General features: G+C 41.1%; 1 protein-coding gene across 6 annotated transcripts in view; it reads right to left on the bottom strand.

Moving 5' to 3' along the window:
* LOC131197213 (von Willebrand factor A domain-containing protein 5A-like) overlaps window positions 1-11707 on the bottom strand; it is a 33172-nt gene extending 21465 nt beyond the window's left edge. For 2 of the 6 annotated variants that reach the window (XM_058180984.1, XM_058180985.1), the window contains exons 1-8: window positions 11623-11707; window positions 8170-8239; window positions 7719-7921; window positions 6434-6656; window positions 5128-5294; window positions 4616-4730; window positions 4213-4385; window positions 303-391 (exon numbers count right to left, since the gene is read on the bottom strand). In XM_058180984.1, the coding sequence (XP_058036967.1) occupies window positions 303-391; window positions 4213-4385; window positions 4616-4730; window positions 5128-5294; window positions 6434-6656; window positions 7719-7921; window positions 8170-8224 (1025 nt within the window). In that variant the 5' untranslated portion in view covers window positions 8225-8239; window positions 11623-11707. Of the gene's footprint in view, window positions 1-302; window positions 392-4212; window positions 4386-4615; window positions 4731-5127; window positions 5295-6433; window positions 6657-7718; window positions 7922-8169; window positions 8240-10296; window positions 10751-11622 lie in introns of those variants that run through there. The other 4 variants (XM_058180979.1, XM_058180983.1, XM_058180980.1 and 1 more) reach the window with 3 other exon arrangements.
* Between the last annotated feature and the right edge of the window lie 10195 nt (window positions 11708-21902).

The raw sequence follows: 21902 nt of genomic DNA, 5'->3' as shown, positions 1-21902 counted from the left end.
CTAGCTTATGATTGTTAGATATTATACCCTGTATATTGCTCTGGGAAGTCTGGGGGGTGGGATTGGGTGAAATTGGGAGGGGGGGGAGGGGGATGTATGGGTAAAAAATTTTTTGTAAAACTTTTTAATAAAAAAAAATCTAATCTTTTTGTGCTGACATCTCCTTTTTAACTTTGTATATTTTAAAAAACAAACAAACAAACAAACCATTTAATTTTTCCAGGAATACTGCACAGAAATAAGTAAGAACTGGAGAAGTTAAAAGATAAATGGTCTGACAAGAGGCAATTTTTAAAACTTACGGGTAGAATGATTCATAAGTAGAGCCAAAGCCATAGACGTTGAAGTAACATCCCAGAGGGAGACTCTTTAGCAAGAAAATCAGGGTTTCCTGAGATGGAGCAGAGTTAAATAAACATCCTGAGTTAGTTTCCAGGTACGTCTACTTTTCTTTAATTTTACAAAATTGGTTGTTTCTAGATGCTGGATTAGGAGATGATTTATTATTATTATTATTATTATTATTATTATTATTATTATTATTATTATTATTATTATTATTATTATTATTATTTATTAATTATTATTATTATTATTTAGATTTTTATACTGCCCTTCTCCCAAAGGACTCAGGGCGGTGTACAGCCAGAATAAAAACAGTACAATATACAAATTAAGGCAAAAGTTAAAATAACATATTCTATAAATGGCCGAAAATTTAAAACCGTCAAATTTGACCCATAAAATTCATAAAAATACCCCAATTAAAATTATTAAAATTCAAAAAGTTTAAAAATTAAGCCAGTCCCGCTTGGATAAACAAGTGCGTTTTCAATTCACGGCGAAAGGTCCGAAGGTCAGGTAATTGACGCAAACCAGGGGGAAGTTCGTTCCAGAGGGTAGGTGCTCCGACAGAGAAGGCCCTTCCCCTGGGGGCCGCCAGCCGACATTGCTTGGCGGACGGCACCCTGAGAAGACCCTCTCTGTGTGAGCGTACGGGTCGGTGGGAGGCATAAGGTAACAGCAGGCGGTCCCGTAAGTACCCGGGCCCTAAGCCATGGAGCGCTTTAAAGGTGGTAACCAACACCTTGAAGCACATCCGAAAGACCACAGGTAACCAGTGCAGACTGCGCAGGAGCGGTGTTACACGGGAGCAACATGTGGCTCCCTCAATCACCCGCGCAGCTGCATTCTGAACTAACTGAAGCCTCCGAGTGCACTTCAGGGGTAGCCCCATGTAGAGAGCATTGCAATAATCCAGACGAGAAGTGACAAGAGCGTGAGTGACCGTGCATAAGGCATCCCGGTCAAGGAAGGGGCACAACTGGCGAAACAGGCGGACCTGGTAAAAAGCTCTCCTGGAGACGACCGCCAAATGGTCTTCAAATGACAGCCGTCCATCCAGGAGAACGCCCAAGTTGCGCACCCTTTCTGTTGGGGCCGATGACTCACCCCCAACAGTCAGCTGCGGTTGCAGCTGACTGTACCGGGGTGCCGGCATCCACAGCCACTCCGTCTTGGAGGGATTGAGCTTGAGTCTGTTTCTCCCCATCCAGACCCGTACAGCTTCCAGGCACCGGGATAGCACTTCGACAGCTTTGTTGGGGTGGCCCGGGGTGGAAAAGTACAGCTGAGTATCGTCAGCGTACAGCTGGTAACTCACCCCGAAGCCACTGATGACCTCGCCCAACGGCTTCATATAGATGTTGAACAGGAGAGGCGAGAGAATCGACCCCTGAGGCACCCCACAAGTAAGGCGCCTCGCGGTCGATCTCTGCCCTCCTGTCAACATTGTCTGCGACCGGTCAGAGAGATAGGAGGAGAACCACCGATAAACGGTCCCTCCCACTCCCAAACTCTCCAACCGGTGCAGCAGGATACCATGGTCGATGGTATCAAAAGCCACTGAGAGATCTAACAGGACCAGGGCAGAGGACCCCTATCCCTGGCCCTCCAGAGGTCATTCACCAACGCGACCAAAGCTGTATCCGTACTATATCCGGACCGGAAGCCAGACTGGAACGGGTCTAGATAGACAGCTTCATCCAGGTACTGGGGAAGCTGCCATGCCACCACACTCTCTACAACCTTCACCACAAAGCGAAGGTTGGAGACTGGATGATAATTTCCCAAAATAGCTGGGTCCAGGGAAGGCTTCTTGAGGAGGGGTCTCACCACCGCCTCTTTCAAGGCAGCGGGGAAAACCCCCTCCAACAATGAAGCATTTATAATTCCCCGGAGCCAGTCTTGTGTCACCTCCTGAGTGGCCAGCACCAGCCAGGAGGGACACGGGTCCAGTAAACATGTGGTGGCATGTAACCTCCCCAGTAGCCTGTCCACGTCCTCGAGAGCCACAGAATCAAACTCATCCCAAACAACTTTGACAAGACGCGTCTCCGTCATCTCACCTGGATCATCACAATTTTGGTCCAAACTATCCCGGAGCTGAGCGATTTTATCGTATAGATAACCACTAAACTCCTCGGCACGTCCCTGCAAGGGGTCATCCCGCCCCTCCTGATGTAGGAGAGAGCGGGTCACCCGAAACAGGGCGGCCGGGCGGTTATCTGCCGACGCAATGAGGGTGGAAACGTAGGAACGTTTCGCCTCCCTCAGTGCCACTAGGTAGGTCTTCGAAAAAGACCTAACTAGTGTCCGATCAGCCTCGGAATGGCTGGACCTCCAGGTACTCTCTAGGCGTCTTCTCCGGCGTTTCATCTCTCTCAGCTCCTCAGAAAACCACGGAGCCAATTGAGATCTGCGCCGGGTCAGAGGCCGCAAAGGCACGACACGGTCCAAAGCCCCAGCCGCGGCCTGTTCTCAGGCCGCAACTAGTTCTTCGGTCGTGCTGTGGGCAAGATCCTCAGGGAATGGCCCAAGCTCCGTCAGGAACCTCTCGGGGTCCATCAGGCGCATTGGTTCCGTCTCCCTGCAGTGGTGAGCGGCGGTCTGAAAGTCTAGGCGGAGGAAAAAATGATCTGACCATGACACAGGTTCCGTCACTAAATCTCTTAATACCAGATCATTAAACCACTGTCCAGAGATATAAATCATGTCCAGTGTGGACCCCCCAGTGTGTGTAGGGCCATCAGTTACTTGAATCAGGTCCAAGGCCATCATGGAAGCCTGGAACTCCTGGACCACCGTTGATGACAAGCCGGCCGATGACAAGTTGAAATCCCCCATGATCAAAAGTCTGGGAATCTCAACCGCCACTCCGGCAAGCACCTCCAGTAGCTCAGGCAGGGCTATAGTCACACAACAAGGAGCCAGGTACGTGATCAACAGACCCATCTGATTCCTATGGCCCCACTTCACAAGGAGGGATTCACAACCGGCTATCTGAGGCACAGTGGACTCTCTCGGCTCCAGACCTTCCCTCATCACAACCGCCACCCCTCCACCCCTACCCTGGGCCCTCGGTTGATGGAATGCTCGGAATCCCAGAGGGCACAGTTCGACCAGGGGTACACCCCCTTCTGTGCCCAGCCAGGTCTCCGTAATGCCCATAAAGTCCACGGACTCCCCCTGAATAAGATCGCAGATCAGGGGGCCTTATTGACCACGGACTGGGCATTGCACAACATTAACCGGAGGCCCAAGCTCTGAGGATCTTGACCTTCCGGGGAACGGGTAAGGACTAAGGGGCTGGAGCACGTGATCGCTTTTAAATAGCGAGCACGTGCTCCCAAAAAATGATACGGCCCCTTGCTTCCGCCATATCTGCCCCTCCCACTTACCGTACAGATGGAATGGCCCTCAACACCTGGAACACACCCCTCCCCCCCCGCCCTCGGACCAGATGAAGAAACGGTGTGAACAAACCCCGGGACTGGACATTCCCTCCCCAACGGGTTTTTTCCCCCCACTCATCTCTTCCCTCCCCCCACCTCCTGTCCCTTAAAATCCCCATTAAAACTCCCCTTAAAAAATCTGTTAAAACAACTAATTAAAAAACCCCTAAGCCTCCTATTTTTGGCATGCCACCATTTAGATTTCACGTCTCATTCCTAGGCCTCATTTTGTAACTTATTTAGTCACTGAGCCTGATTTACTTTTCAGGGTTTGTTTGTTTTTTAAGTCAGGACCAGGGACATCATATTGAGCATCTTGGGGAAAATCCTAAACACGGAGTGAAAACACTGTACTCAGCTTTTAAGTGTAGTAGACTACAAATCACCATTTCAATTTATCAATCCATCCGTAAGATACCTTGGCACTCTGAATGCGTGATGGTGACCCAACATGGTTATCCATGGTGGTACCCATGCTGCCAGAGCGATCTAGCAGGAAGATTAACTCTCCAACAGCACTATGATCTGGCTTGACAACTGAAATGTTGGGGTACAGGGTCAGCAGAAGGGCTGTGTCTCCCATCAGCGAACCTATATTTTTGTAGGAGGAAATGGTATCAATAAGCATTTTTGGTCAAGGCAGGGCTTTTCCAATTCTCAGTAACATTCCATTTCACACACATGATAATCTAATGCCAAAGATGAAGAACTTGTGTTCTTTCAGACATTGCTTCACTGAGACGCATGCTAATAGAGAATGGAGAACTGTAGTGGAGAGGCACCGATTCTTCAACTTTGCCTCTGCCTTCAATTTTGCTCACCTGGGGCAGCTCCAGACTTCCCAGTCTCTAAAATGGCATTTGTCTTGTGCACATCTTCATAATATATCAGCAGTTCCACATCACGGTCAAACTGGTGTCCTTTAGCCAAGGAGACCTTTGGGTAGATAAGTAAAACCAAAATGTTTGAAGGTTGCAGTTCTAACACTGCTTTAGACTCTAAGCCAGTAATGGTGAACCTGTGACATACATCAAAGATAACATGCCAGCATTCACAACAGCCAATTTTTTTCCCAAAAGCATGTCCCATTCTTGTATAATTCTTAGAAGCTGCAAAAACACAGAATAGAGTGTGGTTTTGCACAGCCATTAGATCCTCAGAAGTTGTGTGATCTCCAGAGCCCCTAAAAATTATTTTATTTTAGTCATATTTCATTTTTAGAGTTATTTGATATTTCTTTATGTAATACATGGCATCACACGATTGAACTGCATTTGTTAAAAATAAATGACTGTATAAAGAATTATTTCTCTTTTCTTCTGAGCAGCTCTACCTGTGCAGTAGTGTGGTCCTCCGTCATATATTGCAGAGGATCTAGGCTGCATTTTGACTCTACACGGTTGATGCCATAGGGGGACTCCAACCTGGCACTGAGGCTGAGTGTGTAGAACAGATCTTCTTTAAGCCCGTGTACTATATTAACAGTCCCCTCTTCTGAACCTGTTAAGAGAGATCATGTTTGAGATTCTGCCTATAGAAAGAGGAAAGGCTCCTTTGGGGATGAGAGGGTAACTACATGAATCTGGGGCATCAGGACACTAGTTAAAGCAGGATAGGTTGGACCAAGACAGCTCAGGTTCACAGCCCCATATGGCCATGATCCTCACTCTGATTTTGGATTCCAGAGATGCTTTGCTTGGACTCCAAAGCTACACAGGGAGGGATATGATTACTACTTGGTTACCACTGAAAAAAACGGTAATCCTGGCAAGGAATCCTACTCAAATTGGAGAATGTATTATCTTGTCCTAGTCCCTCAGCCTGCAAAACCCAGCCTACTTCGTGAAGATGGTGTGAGAAGAAAATATTGTGTTTTCCCCAAAATAAGACTGGGTCCTATATTAATTTTTGCTCCAAAAGATGCATTATGGCTCATTTTTCAGGTCTTATTTTAGAGAAAATACAGTACTAAACGCTTCCATCTGGTTGATGATCTTAACTGCAGCTTATTTTTGGGGTAGGGCTTACATTACGAGCTAGGGCTGAAAAAATCATGCTAGGGCTTATTTTCCGGTTGGATCTTATTTTTAGGGAAACAGGGTACGAAGGGAAGAAAAGCACTTTATATAAGTATTTCTTTTTAATTTTGAAAGAAAAATAATTGGATATGGTAGCTGAAGGACTTTGTGTTCTTTGCACCTTCTTCTACTCATCTTGCAAATGTCTGGTCTAATAACTGCACACCATTTTGAACTCTATCTATTAATAAAAATAAAGAAAATAGTAAAATTAAATGGAAAGGATCAATGGCAGCATGCCGCCTACTCAAGCTTTTTACTTCAAGAGTAAAAAGCTATAGTTTTAATGGCAAACTATAGCTGTGTTTGCACAACATGAAACTGAAACACTGCTAGTTGCACATCCCCAAATAATGTACAAAACATATCAACTCCTATGCAAGCATCGTACATTATGCTTTCATGTCTTGTATGAATCCAGCCACAACTGTTGGTTTTTAGGATGAAGCTGAGTTAATTGTCCCAGTGCCTGACACCATTGAGCAGGGAGGGCAGCGAAAGGGTCCACTGGAGGCTTTGCTTTGGGGGCTCCATGCTGGCCTTGGGAATATAGTTAGTTACCTGCAGGAACATAGCGGGGGTTTAAGACAGCTGGCAGGACAAAACGGACAGCATCATCTGGTTCCACTGGTAGTGCTTGAACATAGCGCAGTTTCAGTGTGGCTTCCACACCAGGAGGAAGATTGCCCAGGTTGCATGTGAAAATGTCACTGGTATTTTCTTCTCTCTCAAGCAGGAAAGCCTGGTGGCCTTCGCTCAGGGCATCTTCGTATTCTTGCTCTGCCTGTGTTGAAGAAGAGGGAGAAAGAAGCAAGAACAGGACAAGATCACAGGTAAATAATAATAACAATACACTGCCCAACTCATAGCAAGGATTGTTTTTGTAATTTCATTGGTTTTCATATTAAGAAAATTAGCAGCACGTTCAGGCAGTCAATGATACTTTTATCTTAAAATTCTGGAATGGGAAGGAGTGCAACACATCTGTCTTGTTTTGGTACATCCATTCAATCTTTTAGAACACTTTATATACAGGTAAGCCTTAAAAACAATAGGAAACTTTAAATTAAAGAGAGAAAATTACAGAAACAATATAGAAGATCATCTTTATGAGCTTTAATAGTCAGGAAACCGTATATTCACCTTCATTTGTTAGATACTAAAAAACAGTTAAGAACAGACGCAATAATTCAAGGCACACTATTAACAAATACTGAAAAGTATAAATAAGGATACATCCAAACAATGCATTTTAGTAGTCAAGTAAAGGTAAATGTTGTATTCTCTCAGAAAGACTTAATCTCTTAAATATCTTTTAAATGTGTTGCTGTGGGAATGATCCAGAGTATGTTGAAGATATATAACAATGATAATGGAAAAGAAGGGAGGGAAATGCAAGGGTAAACAAAAAAGAAAGCAATATATGGAAGTATGTTATTTTCTAAAATCTAAGATGGCTATGAATAAATACTGCAATATAAGCAGCTCAGGAAGAAATTGGGAAAAATTAAACAAGGAAAAATTAATACAGTGATTGTAAAAGCAGCATTCACAGCCCACCTAAGATCAGACTAAATGCATACTGTTTAGCAATTGGCAGCGTTCTTTCCAAATTGGGGAAAAAAAATTAACTACATAAAAACTGCTAACTATTGTAAAAACTAAGAAAATATACTAAGATCCACTAAAGAAAGAATCTGTACACAGAAAAATTTAGACCAGCTGATTCTAAGTAGCAACAGGCGAGGTACATAATTCTAGGTACATAATTCGGGTGCATAAATGAAATCTCTGTTGGCTTCACAAAAACGACCTCTAAGTCCCTAAACGTTTTATTACTTTGTACCTGCTTCTTCTCTCGGATCTGGGCCTCAATCCGTGTCCCACCGATCAGACCTTCAAAGGCATAGACTGCAGCGTCATCATCCAGAGGGAAGACAAAGGTGGCCTCCACTGGATTATTTTCCTCATTCTGGTACTGGAGTTCTGATACTACGTCAGCCACGAAACCTCGTATATTGACATCCACAGAAATGCTTTTCAAAGGCACTGGGATGTGGAAAACAGTAGAAAGAGAATGGTTAATTTAAAATCTGGCCTGGCCCAGAGCTAAAGACACTAAGACCAAATTCATTGCAGGCACTGTATATCTCTCCCCAAACCTCAAAGCCACCAAATGATCTACAAAGCATCATAATTATAATTAATTATAGACTGTCACCTGGAAAGCACCTTAATTTCATTTTTAAGCAGAACACAACTGGCTGTTTACTAACCGGTAATCACACCCAATTTACCTGGCAGATTAGAGGACGTGAGGAAGCCACATCTTTGTGTAGCTGATGGCCACATATTGAGAGAATCCAACTGAGGAAGACAAAAAATATAATCCTATTTTTAAAAAAAATCTGATTAATTTATTGAAGAAGACAGAAAAGACGTTGATAGTTTTCAGCTGAGTAATTTTCTTTTTGATTAGATTAGAATTCTTTATTGGTCAAGTGTGATTGGACACACAAAGAATTTGTCTTTGGTGCATATGCTCTCAATGTACATAAAAAGAAAAGATACATTTGTTAAGAATCATAAGGTACAACACTTAATGAAAGTCATAGGGTAAAATAAGCAATCAAACCATACTAAGAAACAATCAATATAAATTGTAAGGATGCAGCAACAAGTTACAGTCATAAGTGGGAGAGATGGGTGATAGGAATGATGAGGAGATTAATAATAATAATAATGCAGACTTAATGAATAGTTTGACAGTGTTGAGGGAATTACTTGTTTAGCAGAGTGATGGCGTTCGGGGAAAAACTTCTTTTTTATATATAAAAAGTTTTTTATTTTGAACACATTAAAACACAAGACAAACATACAACATTTATATACATATCACTGTTTCTTATCAGCTATTCAAAGCAGTCCTTTCTTACTTTCTATATTTATTTTAATTCTATCTTATTCTACTTTTATATTATCTACCTTTCTGTATTTCATCTACATTTCATCTACATTCATCTACATTCTCTTTATCATCTACATACAGATTTTACCGTTGTTCAATTTTCATTCTCTTTCCTATTTTCCAACCATTCATACCATCTACCCCAGACCTTATAATATTCTGTATTCTCTTTTTCTTTGATTTCTTTTGTCAGTTTATCCATCTCTGCACATTCTATGATTTTCTTAATTAAATCTTCTTTAACCACTTTTTGATTTTGGCCCAGAATTGTTTTGCCATTGGGCAGGGCCACCAGAGATGATAATATGTTCCATAGTTACTCTTACATTTCCAACACTTTGGTGAGTTACTAGGGAACATCTTTGCTATTCTAGCTGGTGGAATATGCCATCTGTGAAACATCTTCATCTGGTTTGCTCTTCTTCTTGTGTCTAGTTGTTCTGGTGTGCAGTGTAACACAGAACAACTTACAACTAACAACTTATGTTTTCTTATGGCTTGTCTGGTTAATTTCAGATATATATTGTTTTATTTATAAACATTTGTATTTTTCATTTGTATAATTTAGCTAGAGATTTGATAGACACAAAACAAACTAGAAATAAAGCAAGAAATAACCTATCACAGCATTAGACCTCATCTATGATCAGGTAGCTAACATAGAATGATAGTTTACTACTATAAAACCATGGTTTACTTTCTGAACCTGTATTTATATCATGATTAATCAAAATAATCTGGTTTAGTTTTGTTGGGACTTGTTTTTTGTTTAAATTTTTTTAAAGGAAGTATTGCTTTTTCATTCTTGTTATACTGCCAGAGTTCACTGGACGATGGACAGCTATATAAATTTCTTAATAGGAAACAAAATAAAAAACAGACTAGATCAGTGATGGCTAACCTTTTTGCCATTGCGTGCCAGGAGGCAGGCGGGGGCGGGGGGGTCGTGCATATGCATGCCCATACCCATAATTTTATGTGCCACGCCCCAGCACATGCGACCCCCCTCCCCTTCCTCATGGCACGTAATGGCCCAGTAGGCCTGTTTTTCTTTCTCACCTGGCTCCAGAGCCTCTCCATGAGTCAAGGTGGGTGGGTGCGAAAATGGCTTTCCCCACCCCACCCCTGGAGGCCAGAAACTGCCCATTTGTCAACTTCCAGTTGGACAGGAAGTGACTTTTTTGCTGTCCCCAGCCTCCAGAGACTCCTAGAGAGGCAAGAAACAGCTTGTTTCCCTACTTCTAGCGGGCCCAGAAGGCCTGAAAATCAGTTGGCTGGCACGCGCATGTGCCAGCCAGAGCTGAGCTCGTGTGCTCACTGATATGGCTATGCATGCCACCTGTGGCATGCGTGCCATAGGTTTGCCATCACAGGACTAAATCTTTTGAAGAATTTTAATGGGAAAAAATAGAAGGAAAGTAAATATAGTATCACTGAACAAAAGAGATAAGCCTACCTGTTTTGGTACAATGATTGTTGGATGGAGGTAGCAGCCATTCACATGTCTCTGTAACTATGATTTGAAGATGGCTTGCTTATTCTTTAAAGATATGTTAAATAATATTCTATCTCATCTCCAGCCCACAGCTGAGGCAAACTAACTTATCATTTTTTCACATCCAATTCAGAATTGTTGTTTTTTTCTTCTCTTGACATGCACATTTCTGGTACTTTGGTGACAACCCTGGTTATGATGTTATGGGTGCTAGGATCTGCCCACTTCCCATTCATAATTTTCATCTGTTGCTGATATGTCCTCTCATCTCTGGTCATTGCTGATTTTCCTTTATGGACTTTGACTTGGGCAGAGATCAGTCCTTAGGCAGTTGCCCATGTAATGTCAGATGGGTACTTGTAAAGTGCTGGGCAGCGCACACTGGTTTTTCTTACCTATTTTATATTCCAGTTAAATGTATTCAAGGTGATCAATTAAGCCTGGCTGAGTAAAGATAATAGATCCTAAAATATATCACCCACCATAATTTGAAAGGAAAAGACAGTTAGCATTTGGTTTTTCTTATTTCAGATCTATTGTAAGAATTAAAATACATGAAGGCAGACAAATCAATAATCAATGACTGAATCAAGGCATCAAAAATTATTTTACATGTTATTCAAGCTTCGGTAGTTTTCTCCTGCAGCTTAGTGCGATAAATCTGAGAGCTCTCCAATCCTTATTTTTATTTTATTACTATTATTATTATGGATGGGGCTTTTGGCTCATTTGATAGGACCTCTGATATCTATGTGGGAGTCACTATGTCAAAAATCCTTAAAAAATTTGTAGCAATGGCATTTGATACAGAACACCCTTTTCCAATTAGCTTGGATTCAAGAATGTTGGACTCTATATAGTACAACCATCTCCATCAACACTGTCTGAAAATATGGACACATCCTCCCAAGTAGGGAGCAAGCAGATTTAGTATAGAGGTAATTCCCCCCCCCCTATTTATTGAAGGGACCTCAAGTACTAGGAGAAGAAAGCTGTCAGCTGTAATTCGGAAGACAGGACACTTGATCTAAGCCAGGGGTCTGCAAACTTGGCTCTTTTAAGACTTGTGGACTTCAACTCCCTTTGATCTAAGCAAAGAAGTGCAACAACGCAATAAAAGAAATCCTGAAAGAGATGGAGAAGCAGATTGCTTTTGGTTCTCTAAAGATTCAAAACGCGAGAGTGAAAAGGCAACAGGACACGGAATAACCTTTGCTATAAGCGAAGAAATAAAAGGTATCTCAGATAAAGGGAAGGGAACGCTTCCTCCAACGGAGTTTGGCCTACCTGCCTTCAAAGATGGGAAGCCGCAGGTCCCTCTTCCCTGAAGCAAAAGCGAAAGTAAACTTTCCGGGGGAATTCTCTGTTATCTCCGCCTCTCGCTACAGAACGCCCCAAATTTTTCGATCAAGTAAGCTCCAATCAGCGCGATCCTAACCTTGCTTGGTCCGAGAGTTGCATGTGACGGGAGCCAATGAAGCAGCAGGGAAGACTTTTTTGGTCATGTCGCTCCCTCCGTCCTTTTGGATTTTCTCCCGTCGTGCCATTTCCACCCCCCCACTCCAGAGGCTTTGCAGTCTCGTGAGAGGCGTCTTGTTCTCTCTCTCCCTCTCGCTTTAGTAAGGAAGACGTGCAATTGATATTCTGCAAATCCCAGATCTGACGATTCTCGACCCCACTACAAGGAGGTCTGGATTACAGCTCCCATAATCATTCATAGGCTTTTTGCTATCAGGATTTGGAAGCAGGTGAAGGCCAAAGCCCACCACGTTATTTACCTAGAACGAAACGGAGATTCAGTTTTTCTCAAGCAGTGGGTCTTGTAACTCAGTTTTGCTCAGCGAGGGACTTGGTAGCGGGAAGGGAAGATTAACCTCTCTCTCTCCTCGCTTTCCGCTTGCATGAATTGGATTTTTCAGAACTTCGTAGCCGCGCAATAATCTGATAATAATCACCCGAACATGCAGTTTGACCTATATAGATCTTACTGGGGATGCGTATCTATTTACACGTACGTTCAGCTTGCCTAAATCTATACTGATGGTGCATACAGTATTTGAAATGATAGCTGGGGTGGATAATCTGTTCCTGGCATATATCTGCTCCCCAATTGTTGGAATAGACATCAGCCATATGTTAAAATTGGCCAAAGATCAGATATCCTATAAGAACGTGTGGATAGTTTAAAAAAAACTGGGTGAAATCAAATCTTTCAGCAGGCACAGTGCCCATATGAGTTTATTTTTTTAAATGAAATTTGGGTGCTTAAATAACTATGCCCTGATTTCCGCCTGTACAGATATTTAATGAAGACAGGAACAATTAGTGGGATAAAAACACCTTTAATATAGTTGTTTATTCCATTTCTGTAGCCACCCATTTCAATCACTGACCCTGGGCGGCTTAGAATTTCATATCCTTTCTTCCTCACTCCTGCTTCTACAATATTTATTTTTATATGGCGGGCCGTAACCTCCGCCATCTCTGAATCACCATGACAATTGGTGCCCAGTAACCAGTCTTGGTCCTGTTTTGACTACAACTGTTTCAAGTTGCAATAGGAAGGATCTCCTTTCTTGAAGAGTACCATCCAACCAGATCTAGCAGGATAGGCATGTTGCTGATCATGTCAGCCAAAGAGTATAGACCAGGGGTAGTGAACCTTTTTATACCTACTGCCCACTTTTGTATCTCTCTTAGTAGTAAAATTTTCTAACCTCCCACCGGTTCCACAATAATGCATCGTGTATCGTTGTCTGCTCATGCCTCTCGCGCATTGTGGATTGGGTTTGGAGGAGGTCTGCTTGTCTGTTACAGCTGGGTGGTGTGGGGGAGATGCGCGAGCTATTCTGGAACGAGACTTTTTTGTTTGCGGTCGCACTGTAACTACCATTTAGTTTCACTTATATAACGTGAACTAAATTTATGTGCGGGCAATACAAATAGTATATTTTCAGAAATTTAAATTGTCGGGAATTTTATGAAAACTTAATGAAAATGTTTTTAAATAATGCTATGATTTTTTTTTAAAAAAAGTCAAGTAAATTAAAAAAAAGGAAAGTGCTTTAGTATCAGACAAAACTCCTACCACCCACCATGAAAGTTGGAATGCCCACTAGTGGGCGGTAGGGACCAGATTGACTACCATTGGTATAGACTGATGGGAACTGAAAGATGAGCTTTTTCTACTGTCCCCTCTTCTATGGAACATCCTTACTTCAGAAATTAGAATAGCCCCAATCTTTTTAGCCTTTTGTAAGCCTAAAAACCTAACTATGTTCCCATACCTGAGGTGCTGATAATGGCCCAGTTTCCTGGTTGTATATAGTAACTTGCCAAGTATCTTGGCTGCTATGTATATTATTTGAATGTTTCTATTGTTTTCTATTATTTTAAAATGTTTTTAATGTTTTGATGGTAATATATTTTTTGAAGGGAGTGCGATGGCTCGGGGTTAAAGCGGCTGAGCTTGTCAGCTGGAAAACTGATAGCCTGGGATCGAGACCTGAGTGCTGTGCCCCAGCTCCGCCCCACCTAGCAGTTCAAAAGCATGAAAATGTGAGTAGTTAAATAGATATTTGGTTATATAGGTATTTTACCTTCCCACTTTGGTAGGAAGGTAACAGCATTCCATGCTCTTCAATGTATAGTCACGCTGGCTACAATGACCATGGAAATGTCTTTGGGTAACGCTGCCTATCTCGGCTAAGAAATGAAGATGAGCACCATTCCCTAGAGTCGGGCATAGCTGGACAGTGGGTGGGGGGGAAACCATGGCCTTTATCTTTATATTTTTGAATTTTAAACCACTCAGAGTCATGGACTGAGATGGGTGGCTATAGATATTAAATAAATAAATAAAGTTAATGCAATTACTCATTTTGAGATTGCACCTGGACTGTGACAGAATAAGGGGGAAAAAAATACCAGGATTGTGCAACACTGGTTTTGAAAGGAGAGGGAGTAGACAGGGATGCTCAGGCTCTGTCTATCAGCCACTTGTTAAAGCGCTGGCCTCATTTATAGAACGACATAATTTGCTGTAGTGCAATCCCAGGAAAAGCTACTTTTAATTTTATGGAGTTGCTGACAGATGCTGTCATCATGCCCATGTGTTTTGAAGTATCTTTGAATTTTTTAAAAAAACAGAAATTGCATTAATTTTTTTTAAAAAAAAGAACATAAAAATTAAATGAATGCAGAATGAGCAGAACAAGGAGAGAGTGGGAAAATAAAAAAGTGTGGAAAGGTTAAAGAAGAAAAAGAAACAAGAAGCTTCTGATTTTTTTGAGCAAACACAAAGTATGATTACAAAATTACCTCTTTATGATTATAAAATACCTACTTTTTTCTATTATCCAATTTTAAATCATCAGATAATTTCTGTTTCATGCAAGAAGTCTGTCAGGGGTTTGCAGTCAGCCATAAATATAGATATTGTTTTTTCTTTAATCAAAAATGTTAATTTAGCTATCTTTGCAAGTTCCAACATCTTCATCAACAACTCCACCGTTTTGTGAAGTGTCTAAACTTTTAACTGTTAGGCATACAATAATTTTGCTGATATCTTTTCCTTCTGAATACAAAATCCTGCACATTCATAGAAAATACTACTTTAACTACCGTATTTTTCAGAGTATAAGACACACTTTTTTCCCTCCTAAAAGAGGTTGAATATAGCTTTTTCGAAGCTTTTTTTCAGCCTTAATGAGGCGTTAGCAGCTTTTTTTCAGTGAAGCGATTTTCCATGCTTTGCCTGCTCTCTCTGATTCTCAGCTGTGAAGTTTTTTTCCAGCTGTAACAAGGCAGTAGCAAGTGAAATAGCCTCGGGTGGTTTGCCCACTTTTGTCATTGCTTCTCCCTCCAAAGATCGGTTGTGCTGTAAAAGCTGTTTTTTATCCCCAAGTAAGGGATAAAAAAACAGCAAACTAATGTGCTGAAGCTGACCAGACTGAGGACGCTAGCCAGACGAATATCTGGTAGGCAGATTTCCCCCCCCCCTATTTTCCTCCCCAAAAACTAAGCTGTGTCTTATACTCCGATGCGTCTTATACTCCAAAAAATATGGTAAATCTGATTTGAACCTCACAAACTCATGGGCTGGAGATAAGATGGACATGAGTCAGTGGTGGGTTGCTCCCAGTTCTCTTCGCTTCTTTGCAAACAGGTAGTAAAAGCGGCGGGAGGCTCCACACACCGCCCTAATGTCATATTTGGCAATCTGCGCTCCTATTGCGAACCGGTAGTAAAGGTAAGTAGAAACCACCTCTGACATCAGTGATGAAAGTTGCCCTACCATGTGTGTATTTTGGTCCATGGAGAGAATGGAGAATGGCATGTAGACATTCCAAAGTTTTTGGGATCCTTAATGATGCTAAAAGTATTACACCATTGTGTCAGAATGCTAGATGAAAGCTGGTCTCCCATAATCAAATATTCCTGAGAATTTATACTGATGTGATATAATCAGGCTTCACACATGTCACCAAAATAAGGACAGTCAGTAAAATTTGTTTAGTTTTTGTTTGGTACTGTAAGCAAATTCAATTGGAGAATAGTTCATAGAACATGTAAAACCAAAGAAACCATATGTAAGTTAATGATGGTGAAAATTCAGCCTGTTGTGTTTCCAAAAGTTATGGTTAATCAAGCCATAGTTTATTGTACCTAAACCAGTATACTATGCATATTTGGGATGGACAGCCTGACATTTCAGATCTGATTTGCTTGTTGTTGTTGTTGTTGTTGTTGTTGTTGTTGTTGTTGTTGTTGTTATTATTATTATTATTATTATTATTATTATTATTATTATTAATTCGATTTTTATACCGCCCTTATCCCGAAGGACTCAGGGCAGTGTACAGCCAAAATAAAACAAACAGTGCAATATACAATTAAAAACAAATTAAAAAACTTATTACATAATTGGCCTAAAAATTTAAAATATATTAAACTAAAACCCATTAAAATTCATAATAAAAATTTAAAATTTAAAAAACCAATAAAATTTAAGCCAGCCCCGCGCGAATAAATAAGTGTGTTTTCAGTTCGCGGCGGAAGGTCCGAAGGTCAGGTATTTGGCGTAAACCCGGGGGAAGCTCGTTCCAGAGGGTAGGGGCCCCCACAGAGAAGGCTCTTCCCCTGGGGGCCGCCAGCCGACATTGTTTGGCGGATGGCACCCTGAGAAGTCCCTCTCTGTGAAAGCGTACGGGTCGGTGGGAGGCATGAGGTAACAGCAGGTGGTCCCGTAAGTACCCAGGCCCTAAGCTTGTGAACTTTGATCTTTGTTTTGCAGAGTGCAGTTATTGAAAATTGGCACTATGTTCTATTGGCATGTTGAGGTAACAAATACAAAAGTCCTGAGTAATCTAACTTACCTATAATATGGGTTGTTGTTTTTTTAAAAAGAGAGCCTTCTGGATTCCCTGGTTTGCCTTGCCCACTACTCCCTTGTTTTTTTAAAACTATTGACTTCAAGATGGTGTTGATTCTTAGTAGCTTTATAAACGTTTTCCAAGATGATCTATTCCTAGTTTGGATCTTGAGATCTTCCAATGACATATCCATTCCCATTCTAATCAAGTGGCTACATTTTGCTTCTTTTCTCTTTTCTTCTTTCTTAAAACTGTAATATAGCTAAATTAGAGAATACATTGGAGTATGTCCTATTCTCTTGTGCTTTAGGCGTCCTCTTTTTCCAGCACTACTAGTTTAATCAACCTCTATTTCTAGGATGGAAGAAGATGCGATCTGGTCTTTAAGGTGACAACAGTTTTGGGCTAGCCCTGGTGTATTATAGCCCCATGAATTTTTACAGTCCCTGCAGAGTTTTGAGAAGACTCTTGGAGTCTTCCCAGCCCTATTATAAAAACATGGTATGATTCTGAGCTTGAAATATATGCATATGAAAAAGTGCATCAGCTCTTTTTGATTCTAAAACATTGGTTTTAGAAGGCAACTCTATACCAGGAAAGAATAAAACTCACAAGATTAAGATTACAGAATCAGCCTATAGCAGGAGAGAAAAGTATCAAATTATAATAATTACTAAATTAAAAGTACTGACGGTACTAAGAAAACAGATAGAAACTCCAGAGATTCCTTAGATATTAGTTCTTCACATGGCATGCTTAGCTTCCAAACCAGATTACTAAGGCCTTTGCACTACCATTTATTTTCTGTGGCAGGTCCCTGTTTAACCAAAGTATAGGTTTGCAACTACATTTATTATATATTTATAAATATTTATATATTTATAAATAAATATAAATATTTATATATTTACAGACCCCTCGCATCCTGGACATAAACTGTTTCAACTCCTACCCTCAAAATGACGCTATAGAGCACTGCACACCAGAAAACTAGACACAAGAACAGTTTTTTCCCGAAGGCCATCACTCTGCTAAACAAATAATTCCATCAACATTGTCAAACTATTTACTGAATCTGCACTACTATTTATCGTCTCATAGTTCCCATCACCAATCTCTTTCCACTTATGACTGTATGACTATAACTTGTTGCTGGCAATCCTTATGATTTATATTGATATATTGACCATCAATTATGTTGTAAATGTTGTACCTTGATGAACATATCTTTTCTTTTATGTACACTGAGAGCATATGCACCAAGACAAATTCCTTGTGTGTCCAATCACACTTGGCCAATAAAAATTCTATTCTATTCTATTCTATTCTATTCTATTCTATTCTATTCTATTCTATTCTATTCTATTCTATTCTATTCTATTCTAAACTGTTAAGTTCACATAGGATACTAAGCCAAACTCAAAGAAATTATATAATAACTTTCTTTGCCCATCTTCCATGAGACATTGAAACTAGAGCTCTGTAAAGCTTGAATTAATGGAATGAATCATTGATTGAGCTCATCCATATTAAATTATTGAGTAAGATAAACTTTAGTTTGATATAGATGAACATAGATTATTTGCTTTATAAATATTGCTTTATTTATTTAATTCAATTTAGGCACCACATGACGCCAATGACTTTAGTTTATGGCTAAACATTGTGTGAATAGCATTTTACATAAACCTTATTTCAATAATTATAATCCATTTCAAAAATGGTAGGAGAAATTAACCACAGTTTATAAAATTGCCTTTCTCAGGTTGGTGACTTCTGCTCCCATCAGTCTTAGCCCATTGTTGTCAGTGACTAATGGAGGATAAAACTGAACTTTCCCATAGTACAACAAAGGGTAAGCTTGCTTTAAAAAAGTAATAGATATAGTAGTCAATCTCTTTATTGCTAGAGCAAGCCTTTGTTAACATTTTTGGGGAATTTGAAACTGAAATCTGTCTGCTATCAAACTCTCCTGTCTTTTTGTCTGTTTTATAACCTTTAATGAGCCCAAACAGTGAAATATTGCTTAAACATTTTTGAAGCAAAATATTTCAAATCCTCTAACTTAAATAATGTGTACAAATCCCAGGTCCCATTCCCATATAATTGAAATGTCAAGGATCTTCATACCAGTTGTATTCACAAAATTGTGGCTACTGCAGTATCACTGCGGTTTTCCACAGTTCATGAGATCATGATTTCTGATGTTCCTCCCAGCTTCTAATAAAGTCAATAGAGAAGCCTACAGGATGTCAAAAGTTGCTCCTGTCCCCACTGTTTTTTTGCCTGCCCATGGTGTCAGTTTCTCTGTTTAGGTAAGGAAGTATCTGAAAGGATGACTCAATGGTCCTGGGTCGTCTAGCTGAAATCAAATGCTTGCTGAACAAAGAAAACATTTTTTTCACATAGTACTTACAGTATTATAATTAAACTGTGGAATTTGCTAGTGATAATTGTGGTAATGAAAGATTTGAGTGGTTTTTAAAATGGCACTAGACAGATTCTTACAGGCTGGAATAGTGGTTACTGTTTACATTGACTGGATGAACTAATGGTTTTATCCAGCAGGGCTCTTAAAAGTTTTGTGGGCCACTCTGCCAGGGCTGTGTGATTATTAATATTGCAGAATGCAAATTGTTGAGAGTGCAGTGTCAGTTTGCATAAGATCATGAATAAAATTAATTACCGTATATACTCGAGTATAAGCCGAGTTTTTCAGCACGTTTTTTGTGCTGAAAAGCGCCCCCTCGGCTTATACTCGAGTCTACGTCTTCGGGAACCCCGCACAGGAGGGTGTACCGAACAGACTCCCATGGGAGGGACGGGGAGCGGGCCTGCCGAGGTCTCGCGGGATTTGTCGCCCCCAGGCCGGCCCCCATTCCCGTGTCTGGTGGGCGGACGGCGCAAACTTGGCGGGCTGTGCATTGGCGCGGGGAAGCCCTGGTGGTGCAGTGAGAGGGCTGAGCGAGCCCGACTCCTCCTGCCCGAATCGCGCCGTGCAAGTGCTGATGGGGAGCTGCCAAGTCCGGCCTGAGCTTGGCGGCTGCTAGAGCGCGAGCCCCGGGAGGCTGAGGAAGGAGCGGCGGCGGCGGGGTTGCAGCCCAGCCGGGCTCGCACAGCATGGGTAAGGCGGGAGAGGAAGGAGCCTTCGCTCCATTACTCCGATGGAATGACCTTTTCTTCTGGCCTTTGGGGTGGCTCTCGCGGCGGCGAGCTCATGGGTCGGGAAACTCTCCTCCTCAGCCGAGAAGGCTGGCGGCTCCCCCGCCCAGCCCTCTCACTGCACCGCCAGGGCTTCCCCGCGCCAATGCATAGCCTGGCGGGAGTTACTGCGGCTCACCCGGCTCCCGCCCCAACTGGTGGTGTCGGGGCAGCCGCTGCCGCTTTCTAGCAAAAAGGTCGCTCGCCCAAAACTCCTCGCCTTCTCCTAAGGACTCAGGGCAGTGTACAGCCAAAATAAAACAAACAGTGCAATATACAATTAAAAACAAATTAAAAACTTATTACATAATTGGCCTAAAAATTTAAAATTTAAAATTTAAAATTTAAAATTTAAAATTTAAAATTTAAAATTTAAAATTTAAAAACCAATAAAATTTAGCCAGCCCAGCGAATAAATAAGTGTGTTTTCAGTTCGCGGCGGAAGGTCCGAAGGTCAGGTATTTGGCGTAAACCCGGGGGAAGCTCGTTCCAGAGGGTAGGGCCCCCCACAGAGAAGGCTCTTCCCCTGGGGGCCGCCAGCCGACATTGTTTGGTGGATGGCACCCTGAGAAGTCCCTCTCTGTGAAAGCGTACGGGTCGGTGGGAGGCATGAGGTAACAGCAGGTGGTCCCGTAAGTACCCAGGCCCTAAGCTTGTGAACTTTGATCTTTGTTTTGCAGAGTGCAGTTGTTGAAAATTGGCACTATGTTCTATTGGCATGTTGAGGTAACAAATACAAAAGTCCTGAGTAATCTAACTTACCTATAATATGAGGGGTTTTTTTTTAAAAAAGAGAGCCTTCTGGATTCCCAGGTTTGCCTTGCCCACTACTCCCTTGTTTTTTTAAAACTATTGACTTCAAGATGGTGTTGATTCTTAGTAGCTTTATAAACGTTTTCCAAGATGATCTATTCCTAGTTTGGATCTTGAGATCTTCCAATGACATATCCATTCCCATTCTAATCAAGTGGCTACACTTTGCTTCTTTTCTCTTTTCTTCTTTTTTAAAACTGTAATATAGCTAAATTAGAGAATACATTGGAGTATGTCCTATTCTCTTGTGCTTTAGGCGTCCTCTTTTTCCAGCACTACTAGTTTAATCAACCTCTATTTCTAGGATGGAAGAAGATGCGATCTGGTCTTTAAGGTGACAACAGTTTGGGCTACCCTGGTGTATTATAGCCCCATGAATTCGTACAGTCCCTGCAGAGTTTTGAGAGGCTCTTGGAGTCTTCCCAGCCCTATTATAAAAACATGGTATGATTCTGAGCTTGAAATATATGCATATGAAAAAGTGCATCAGCTCTTTTTGATTCTAAAACATTGGTTTTAGAAGGCAACTCTATACCAGGAAAGAATAAAACTCACAAGATTAAGATTACAGAATCAGCCTATAGCAGGAGAGAAAAGTATCAAATTATAATAATTATTAAATTAAAAGTACTGACGGTACTAAGAAAACAGATAGAAACTCCAGAGATTCCTTAGATATTAGTTCTTCACATGGCATGCTTAGCTTCCAAACCAGATTACTAAGGCCTTTGCACTACCATTTATTTTCTGTGGCAGGTCCCTGTTTAACCAAAGTATAGGTTTGCAACTACATTTATTATATATTTATATATTTATAAATAAATATAAATATTTATATATTTACAGACCCCTCGCATCCTGGACATAAACTGTTTCAACTCCTACCCTCAAAATGACACTATAGAGCACTGCACACCAGAAAACTAGACACAAGAACAGTTTTTTCCCGAAGGCCATCACTCTGCTAAACAAATAATTCCATCAACATTGTCAAACTATTTACTGAATCTGCACTACTATTAATCGTCTCATAGTTCCCATCACCAATCTCTTTCCACTTATGACTGTATGACTATAACTTGTTGCTGGCAATCCTTATGATTTATATTGATATATTGACCATCAATTATGTTGTAAATGTTGTACCTTGATGAACATATCTTTTCTTTTATGTACACT

This window comes from Ahaetulla prasina, chromosome 4 (genome assembly GCF_028640845.1).
Source record: "Ahaetulla prasina isolate Xishuangbanna chromosome 4, ASM2864084v1, whole genome shotgun sequence".
Taxonomy (NCBI): domain Eukaryota; kingdom Metazoa; phylum Chordata; class Lepidosauria; order Squamata; family Colubridae; genus Ahaetulla; species Ahaetulla prasina.
This window is presented reverse-complemented; position numbering and strand designations above follow the sequence as displayed.